The 9,481-nt window shown below is 59.5% G+C and overlaps 1 protein-coding gene across 2 annotated transcripts in view; it reads left to right on the top strand.

The window, feature by feature from the left end:
* The first annotated feature begins 1,275 nt into the window (after positions 1–1,275).
* The window catches only part of ZNF414 (zinc finger protein 414), a 9,312-nt gene continuing 1,106 nt past the window's right edge, over positions 1,276–9,481 (top strand). The window contains exons 1-7 of one of the 2 annotated variants that reach the window (XM_085312372.1): positions 1,276–1,372; positions 5,016–5,193; positions 6,385–6,492; positions 6,822–6,929; positions 7,298–7,403; positions 7,648–8,186; positions 8,677–8,747. In XM_085312372.1, the coding sequence (XP_085168498.1) occupies positions 5,124–5,193; positions 6,385–6,492; positions 6,822–6,929; positions 7,298–7,403; positions 7,648–8,186; positions 8,677–8,732 (987 nt within the window). In that variant the 5' untranslated portion in view covers positions 1,276–1,372; positions 5,016–5,123 and the 3' untranslated portion in view covers positions 8,733–8,747. Of the gene's footprint in view, positions 1,373–5,015; positions 5,194–6,384; positions 6,493–6,821; positions 6,930–7,297; positions 7,404–7,647; positions 8,187–8,676; positions 8,748–9,481 lie in introns of those variants that run through there. The other variant, XM_085312373.1, reaches the window with a different exon arrangement.

Here is a 9,481-nt window from a genome sequence, read left to right on the forward strand (position 1 = left end):
GTGCTGCAGGGCGCTGGGGCGGAAGTGACGGCAACCCCGCTCCACGCTGCTCCAATGGCACCCTTCCTCCCTGCAGCCCCAGCTCTTCCTCTTCCTCTTCCTCCCACTTGGGGCTCAGCCCCTGCCCCTGGCAAGCAAAACCCTTCTCAAGCCCCAGATATTGGGGGAAGAGGGGGGAGGTATATGGGGGGGGTGGTGATTAGGAGAACCTGTTTCCTCCAGCATGGGGGTGGCACCAGCCAAAAGGCTGCCGGGAAATGAAGTCTGTCTGTCTGTCCTCCATGCTGCAAACTGAGCATCCTTTCACTGTGGGGCCCTGCAGGGAAAACAGAGCCCCRGCTCTTTTTTAATGAGAATAATTAGCTTTGGACGCTCTGGAGATTTAGGAAGCATTTCACCCTGCACCTTCCAGCTCCTCTCCTGGGCCACATGGTGCCCAGCTCCCTGGGCCTGCGTCAGGCCAGGTCCGACCATCAGTAGCCAGTGCTGGGCAAGTAGCACGCTCCCACCAGGGCCAGTGGCACAGGTCCTGCAGCAGGCACAAAGAGTACTGCCAGCCCCAGGAGCAGGGCCTGCTCCGGGCACCCCAAGAGTCCCAGGTCCTCCGAGGGGCTCAGGATGCTCTGAGAACCCTGGGATGCTCAGAGGGGTTTGGGGTGCTCCAAAGGGCTCCAGGAGCTCCAGGAGGATTGGGGTGCTTTTAGGGACTTGAGGTGCTCCAAGTCTCCTGGAATGCTCCAAAGGGCTCATGGTGCTCCAAGGGGCTCAGGGTGCTCCTRGAGGCTCAGGGTGGTCTGAGAGGCTTGGTGTGCTTTTAGGGGATCAGGGTGCTCTGAGGGTCTGGGGTGCTCTGASGAGTCYGGAGTGCTCCAAAACAYCTAAGACTCTTCAAGRRACTTAGGGTACTCCAAGGGATTCAWGGTGCTCCAAGGGGCTTAGGGGTGCTCCGAGGACCCCATGTTGCTCTTAGGGGCTCAGAGTGCTCCAAGGGGCTCGGGGTGCTCCAAGAGGCTCAGGGTGCTTTATGGAGATCGGGGAGCTCCGAGGGGACCGAGGTGCTTTTCGAGGCTCGGGGTGCTCCGGGGGCCCTGGGGTGCTGCAGCCGCAGACCCGCTCTGGGGTGCAAAGCGCGGCCCYGCCGCAGAGGCCGCGCGTGTGCGAAAGCACCCGGGCAAATAGTGCTGCGGGGAGGGGGGACACTAAAGCAGGGCCGGCCTTTAGCTGCGCCCCCGCCTCCTGCTTCCTCCCCTCCCTCCTCCTCCTCCCCGCTCTCGCGACAGCTGCGCGCAGAAAATGGCCCCCCGGCCCTGCCGCCGCTGATGCCGCTGCGGGCGGCGCCGGCCCCGCCGCCGCCTCCCCCCCGCCGCCGCCGGTAGGTGGGAGCCGGCCCCGGGGGGGGGAGGGAGGGAAGGGGGTCGCACCCCCCCGTGGGGGGGGAGCCCTGGGGTGCGGGAGCYGGCGGGCGGAGGCCGGAGCGGCGGCTGCCAGCTGCGGGGGCTTCTAGCCGGGGCTGTATTACCTCTAGGGGGGCACCAGGCTCGGGGGCTGCCGGCCGTGGAGAGGTGCTAGTTTGGGGAGCAGTACCAGCTGCAGGGGATGCTGCCCATTGGGGGCTACTACCTATGGGGGTGCTGCTAGCCATTGGGGGGCTGCCAGCCCCGGGGCCTACTAGCCATGGGTGTATTACCCTTGGGGGGCTACCAGCCACAAGAGCTATTAGCCATGAGTGCATTACCCTTGGGAGGCTACCAGCCATGGCAGCTACTAGCCATGGGTGCATTACCCTTGGGGGGCTACCAGCCATGGCAGCTACTAGCCATGGCTGTATTACCTTTGGGGGGCTCCCAACTGGAGGGGCTGCTAGCCATGAGTGTATTACCCTTGGGGGACTACCAGCCGCAGGGGTTACTGTCTGTGGGGGAACTATTAGCTGACAGGGGTGCCACCTATGAGAGGCTACCAGCTGCATGGACCACTAGCCATGGCTGTATTACTCTTGGGGGGAGGTTACCAGCCATGGGGGCATTTAGCCATGGGTATATTATCCTTGGGGGAGCTACCAGCCATGGGGGCTACTAGCCATGGCTGTATTACCCTTGGGGGGGGCTACCAACCACAGGAGCCGCTGGCTGAGAGTGGGGGGCGTTATCTAYGAGGGGCTGCTCACTGCAAGATGCTGCCAGCCACAGGAGCTGCTAGCCCCGGGGGGGGGGCGACCCCCTGCTCTGCGCCCACGGCCGCTGCCGGGGGTGCTGGTGGCGCCGCGTCCTGCCCACTGCTCACTCAGCTGGCAGCCTGGAACCGGCCGATTCTGCTGCAGGAGCATCTTCCGGGGCGGTTCGGCCAGCCCAGAGCCCCCTCCTCCCCCCCCCCCCGGGGCATGTGGAGCCCCTGTGCCACCACCACGGGCCTGGATGTCCGGGATCTCAGCGCGCCTGGCGCTCTGCGGCGAGCGATCACATGAGCCCCCCCCCGCCGCTCACCGCCTTTGTCTCCCAGCTGGCGCGCGGCRCCGCAGCTCTTCCCAGTAGAGATGCCCAAATAGGCTTATTTGTCCCATCTATCCCCCCAGCCCCACACCACCGAGGTGGATTTGTAACCAGTGGCGGCGTTTGCTGACATGGATTAAGCCCCCCCCACATCCCAGTTCGGATGGGGCAGACGAGGCTGCGTTAATTATTAATGCCATCGCCACCGCAGGTTGCGCTGCGCGTCCTGGAGTTGCAGATCTGTTTGGTTCCCCTCCTTCCCCGTCAGCCCCCAGAAATGCCTTTTTTTTTTTTCGGGGCGCCCCTTCGTTGCAGGCGCTGCAGCGGGTGAGTTTGGCACCAGCCGCCCCCCCCCCAGCTCAGCGCACCGGGCCTGCGGCTTTGTTTTTCGGGGGGTTTTTTTTGTTTTTTTTTTTTTTGCATTCAGGCTTGGATTTATTAACAGTGGCAACAGCCCTGCAAGCCGGAAGGGGGACCTGCATGCCGAGCTGGGGGGGGAAGGGGATCCTTTTGGGGAGGTGTCCACAAATTCAGCCCTGGCCAAGAGGATTTCGTCCATGCAAAGCAGCATGGCTGTGGGAGACAAGGTGCATGCATGAAGTTTGCAGTGATTTGGATGGAGCTTTTTTATTTTTCTTTTTTTTTTCTTTTTTTCTTATTCCATCAGGAGGGGGAAATGCAGGAAGAAAAGGTCGCAGGAATCTCCTTTTGGGGGGAGAAGGAGCATTAAAAAYGATCAAGGCAGGGCTGCCTCTTCTAGCTTAGCCCCTTATGCTGCATCCATATGGCACCTAGGCGTTTCAGTGGCAGGAACTGAAACAAAGCTTTGATGCTCCCAGAGTATTTTCTCATAGTGCAAGGCCTAGAAATTGTAGCAAAATAACGAATTTCTAGCACTCCTTTCTCCCCCAAGTCTGTGTTTCCCTGACTGGGAAGACTGAGTCCAGATCAGTCCTAAATGTCGCTATCTATTCCTGGGATCTGGTGCCAAATTGTCTCCGATGGCCTCTGGTTGTGACCGGAAGGATGCCCAGGCCTGTGGTGCAAAAGGCTCTGCTGGAGCTCAGGCAATTTTTTAAAGTAATTTTTTTTTCCAATAAACTAGGAAAATCTTGGGGTTTTTTAAGAAAAAGAAAAATAAAAACCAGCATTGCATCAAGACTGACTTTCAAAGCTCTCGGGGCAGAAGTCTGCTTGCTGCAYGGTGAGCCTCCAGAGACCACCAGGTGTTGGGATGCGTTGCTGGATTTTCTGAATGTTACAGCTTGCTCTGTGGTCTCCTGACAGTCCTTTCRGATGCGCTTTTGGATGCAGCCTTCGGTTACATAGTTGCAGGCGCTTCCCCAACAGGCAGTTTAAGGTGATTTTCTGAAAAGCTGGGAAGATGCCTCTTGAGTAGATACTAGTAAGCATGGCTAGCTGAGACCAGAATGGGGGGATGTGGGTGTGCTTTGTGAGCTCTGCACGTTTTTCCTCTCCTCTTTCTACCTTTGTACCTGTTTCTTGCATCCAACCCGCCTCCCCGAGACACGAGCTCTCATTGTGCTGGGTACAGCTGATTTCCAGGAAGATTCGCTTTGGGGAGCAATTTACCTCTTGAGAAACTTTAACCCTCTAACCAGCTGCAGAAGTGCACGGTGCAGTCAGTCYGCAGCCCTAGCGCTGCTGTATTTATTTGATCTTCTAAACTGAGCAACGACTTTGATGTTAAAATGCAATTGAGAAATCTCCCAAAGTGGCGGAGGTTTTGGATGCTCTTCACTGGGGGTTATTGTTTGTGTCCATCTTGTGCGTCGAAGCCTTTCACTGAGAATCCTTATGGCCGAGCCAGTCTAATTTAGGGGACCGTCTGATGTCAACTTACTGGAGGGGGGSTGGGGAGGGATCATCCCATCCCAGCACTTTGCATTGACTTTCCAGCAGACGCAGATGGTGCCTGTGGCTGGGATCCAGTGGGAGAGGGATTGCTGTGACTGGGTGCTGACACCAAGCACTACAAGGGTCTGGRTTAAAACTACAGAGCGCCAAGAGTGCAAGAGGTCCAGATGAGTCCCATTTCATGTGTCCCAAGGCTTGCAGCATAGCCAGAGCTGGTRGGATCGCAAACCATAGGACTGTGCCCGGCAAGACCTCAGGCCTTGCTGGGAGCAAGAGAGGTTAGAAGGGCTTCTCCAATATTACTTTGCTACTATTGACACCAGTGAGCTTTCATGGGCTTTGTAGGGGATTGATGGATGATATGAAACCCCTTGTGGAGTGAGAGAAGTGGGAAGGGACAGCAAAGTCTCTGGATTCAAAGCTCTGGTTCACATTCACCATGGAGGGGGATGAGGGGGACATGCACGAAGGCCCTCTGGGAGAACTGCCGCATTTGCAGCATGTCCTTAGAAATGCCAGCTGGGATCTCCTGCAATACTGGCTCTGGCCTGGGAGTCTCTGGTGCCACCATTGCTGCTCCACGAGGAGGAGGATGCTGTTGATGTTGCTCTGTGCCAGACTAATCCCTTGCCATTGTGTTTTATTTAGTGCCACCAGAAGACCCCAGCAGCACTGTCTGGTGTGCTGGCCCACTCCACCACCACCCTGGCTTTCCCTGAGCTCTACCCCTCGCCTGGGCCCATCAAGAGCGAGACCATGAAGACGGAGAAGGACGAGGCTTTGCCTACCTTTTCCTTGAGCGGTAAATACACTGGAGAGGGGGCAGGTGAGTCCCTTAAAACACAGGGGGCAGCATGAGGCATGGGAGAAACCTTTTCTCATGTTGCTGTGAAGTCCCTTTTGCCAAACCAAATGTAGGGCATTCTTTTTGGATGGGCCATTTCTGCCCAAATTTACCTTCAGATGGGCTTCATGGACTCGTGTTTTTCACCCACTGCCCTTGCTTGGCTTTGGGTGGACTGGATGTAGCTAGAAGCACCCCAAGTGTGTGCACGTGTGTGTGTGCCTGTGTATGTGTGTGCGTGCATGTGTGCACTGGGCATCCTCCAGCATCTACAGGATGCCAGCAAACTTTGCCTCCAGAGCAACACCTCTTTCTGCAGTAAAGACCCTCACATTTCTAACYGCTGTCAAGAGATCCTAGCCATCTGGCCCTATCCAACCCAAACCCACTAGATCCCAGAATTGCCAGGGCTATTTAAGATCTCCATTCTTAACAGGTAGAAATGAGGCCGGAACAGTGAGTTGGAACAATCTTTGCAAAACAGAAACCTCAGCTCAACTTGAAAGATAAGTTGGCATTTGAGCACGTAGTGATGGCCTCAAGCTTTGCCCTGCTCAAAGTTTGGACCCCGAGAGAGCCTCCTGTATCTGAGCTGGCCAGCCAGCCTCCCGGCTCTGGAGGGGACCAGCAGAAAAGGTCCAACTGTGGCTCATCTGAACCTGTAGCTGATGTCCATGAGGGCTGTGCCAATACCCAGGCCTGGGCAGTATGCGTAAATCTGTCCTGTTTGGCATCTCCTGGTGCTGTCAGCACCTGGAGTTTAATCAAAATGTGAGATAAAACAGGAAGGGAAACAGGCAGGGGAGTAGCATAGCAGGTCAGGGCAGCATGAGCTGCAGGCATCTGTATCTCCTGCCTGGTGTCTTACTTGCTGCTTTCCTGGTACCATCTCAGTGGCTTCCTCAGATTAACGGTGATGGCAGCCAGGCTCTGGGCTTGTTAACTTGCTGCACAGGAGTAAAGAAGCCAGGGCAGGTGGGAGGAGAGGGCGGAGTTAGTGCCATTTTCAGGCGTTCCTGGGTTTATACATTTGCGATTGCTCTTCAGCTTAGCAACAACTCTCTGGTGCGATGTCCTTGTGCTGCTGCCTTCGCCTCCAACCTGGATGATGTACAAATTGGTGCTCTTCTGCATCTCTAGCAGATTTTAACCTGGAAAAACTCTCTCTGCCAGGTTGCAATGACCCGGCTGTGTCCGGYAGCCAGGTGTCAGTGGCAGGGAGCGGAGGCGGAGGAGCGCAAGTGCAGGATTTGCGGCTGCTGAAACGCCGGCCTGTCCCTGGTGAGCTTTGCGTGCGGCTCTGTGGGGCCTCTCTGGACCAGGGATAGGGCACTGCATCCACTGTGGTGGGTGGTAGTGGCTCTGGGGTGGGTTTTGTCCCTGTGAGGATGGAGTGGCCTGTCCCATCTAGGTCCAGGAGCCTCCTCTGCATGGAGGGGTGGCTCTTAGCCCTAAGCTGGAGCTGCCAGCTGGTTGCTAGCAGAGCTGAAAGGGTTTGGGAGGGCTTATCTTGGCCTGTGTATTAGGCAGGGATGGCTGAGGGGGTGACAGCTGGGACAGCAGTGGGAGCGTGGGCTTGTCTTGGGGCCAATGGCTCTTTCTTCTTCTAGGGAAGCACTACCAGTGCTCAAGCTATGGCTGCAAACTGGCCTTCCACAGCATGCAGGAGCTGATGGATCACTTGAAAGTCCACTACAGACCCACACAGTCTCTCGAGGGTAAGGCCAGGCTTGCATACTCCCTCCCAGAGTGGGTGTCATCAGACGGACCATGGAAGGAGGCCCACATTGCTCCATGGTGCCCTTTTTGGGGGATCGATGGAGGGAGGTAGAGAAGTGGGGCTTGAAACTTGACTTGCTGGTTGTACTGTGCTCCTTCCCAGTTCCAAAGATGTCCATACCTCTGRGAGATGCTGTATGGGCTGACAGCAAGGAGCTGGGAGAGCATCAGGTGTCAGAGATGCTTGGTATCCCCTGGCTGGTACCAGGGTGATGGATTAGTGCCCAAACCCATCTGAGAAGGCTCTCGGGGTGCTGGTCATGAAGCCAGGGTGTTGATAACTCTCTCTCTAACCCTCTTCTTACAGGCAAAACTTTCCACTGCCCCACTCTGGGCTGCACTGAGACGTTTCCCAGCATGCAGGACCTCATGACCCACATGAAGGTGCACTACAAGCCAAACCGCTACTTCAAGTGAGTCCCGCTCTGCCTCCCATGTCGGGTCCCTGTCCCATCTCATTGCAGCGTGAGCCCAGGAGAACAGGGAGCTCCCCAAGTCTGGGCTGCCCTGTGCCTGCCCCATGCCAGCCCCAGCCCTACAGCGTGGTATCGTGGCCACAGCAGGGGCTTGCAGGACCACAGGTCTTGGCAGGAGCCGGTGGCACGGGGCGGGCGGGAGCGAGCAGCCAGCACTCACGCCACCTCTCCGGCTCTCCAGGTGCGAGAACTGCCTGCTACGCTTCCGGACTCACCGCTCCCTCTTCAAGCACCTGCACGTCTGCTCCGACAGCTCCAGCAGCTCCGGGCCGGCCCCCAAAGCCGAGAAGCCTGTCTTACCTGCTACCTCTGCCCTGGAGAAGGAGCCCCTGGCCAAGCCGCTGGAAGGGCTGCCCAAGCTCCAGAGCGTCATCCGGCACATGGAGAAAGAAGCCATCCTCCCTAGCATGGACACGGTGTCTACCGCAGCGCCGGCCGCCCTCCCTGCCGGCCTCCCCGACCTCCGCGGCTCCCTGGAGGCCGTGCCGCTCGTCTCGCCGGCCCCCCACCCCTTCCCGCTGCTGGAACCCAACCTTTTTGGGCCGTCGTCCTTGACTCGGTTCTCGGGGCCTCCCCATTCCTCGGGGCCGGGGCCTTTCCTGTCGTATATGCACCCCTCGCCCTACAGCTTACCTCAGACCTCGGTCCAGCATCGCCTCAGGCCGTACCTGCCTAGCCAAGGCCTTCCTGGCTCCAACGCCGTGTGGAAGAAAAGCCAAGGTGAGAAAATGGGGCCGATTTAGGGCAAAGCTTCTTCTGCTTCCCGCCTTGAGCAGCAGCTCCCGGATGAGGACGCGCCGGAGACCCTGCCAGCCAAGGACCCTTCTCACTCCCTGTCCCCCCACCCCCGAGAGCCACCCAGGCCCCTGTGGCCATCTCCGACACCCCCCGCTCCTCACCTCCTATCCTACCTTTCCATCCCCTTCCCAGCTAAAAAGATGATTGATTGGGGAAAAATAAAACAAAAAAACCCAAAAGACCCCCCCCATCATGTGGCCCAAAAGACTCCAGGCGGCCAGGCCCTGCTGCTCCCCAGCATGCTGGGGTGCAAGGCGGGGGGCCGAGGGGCGCTCGCAGCTCAGCCCGGCCGGTGCCTGGGCCAGGCCTGCCCCCACCACCACCACCAGCACCACCACCCCCCACGTCCCCCCGTCCCCCTCAAGGGCGGGGAAGGCCTAATGCTTGTCTTGCCCCTCGATTCCCTCCGCAGGTGTGAGTGTCAGCCCACTCCTCCCATGCTTTGGCTCAGGAGTGACTCCAGGTTAGTTTGGCACCTACCGGGCGGGGGCTGCTTTCTGCTCGCCGGTGGGGGCGGCGGGCGGCCGGCCGGGAGGGCGGCAGGGACTGGGAGAGAGCCCGGCCAGGCGCAACCCGGAGCGGACGGGCAGGCCGCCTCCGGCGGGGAGCTGCAGTGGGGTGGCGGTGGGGATATGGAGGGGGGCGACGCTGGCTGCCCCCCTGCCTGCCCCCCAGCCCCGCCGCAGGGAATCACGAAGCCCCGAGGCCGTCGGCTGAGGAAGCGGCAGCGCCCGGCGGGTGGGCGCTCACCCGCCCCGTGGCGGCGGAGCGGCGGCTTCCCACGGGAAGTGCCAGAGCTCGAGCGGGAAGGGCCGGAGGCGGCAGCCGCTTGGACTCGAGCCCTCATTCGCCCCAGTCCGCTCCAGGGCTGGGGGTTTGACTGTGCCACCGGGGTGGAAACGGGCTCCCTTTTGCTCCGCGGGATGCGGAGAGGCAACACCCGGAGGGAGTTTGGGGGCCGGGAGCATCTGCCCGGGGCTCGCTGTCTGGCACAGGGCTCCAGCCCCCGGTTTGGGTTCCCCCATCGTGGCATCAGCCACTCGGAGCTTTGTTGAGCCGGGCACGACGYGGCCCTGCCCAGCGAGCGTCCGGGCCGAGGCAGGTACAGGCAGCGCCCGGGGCCGCGCCGTCGCATCCTCCGCCTTCCCGCGGCCGCTCGGCACAGCTCCCGCCGGCGGCGCCGGGGGAACGGCGAGTGAGCGCTGTGCTTCCCTTCC

Source organism: Rhea americana, unplaced genomic scaffold (genome assembly GCF_003343005.1).
Source record: "Rhea americana isolate MKP2758 unplaced genomic scaffold, rheAme1 scaffold_361, whole genome shotgun sequence".
NCBI lineage: Eukaryota > Metazoa > Chordata > Aves > Rheiformes > Rheidae > Rhea > Rhea americana.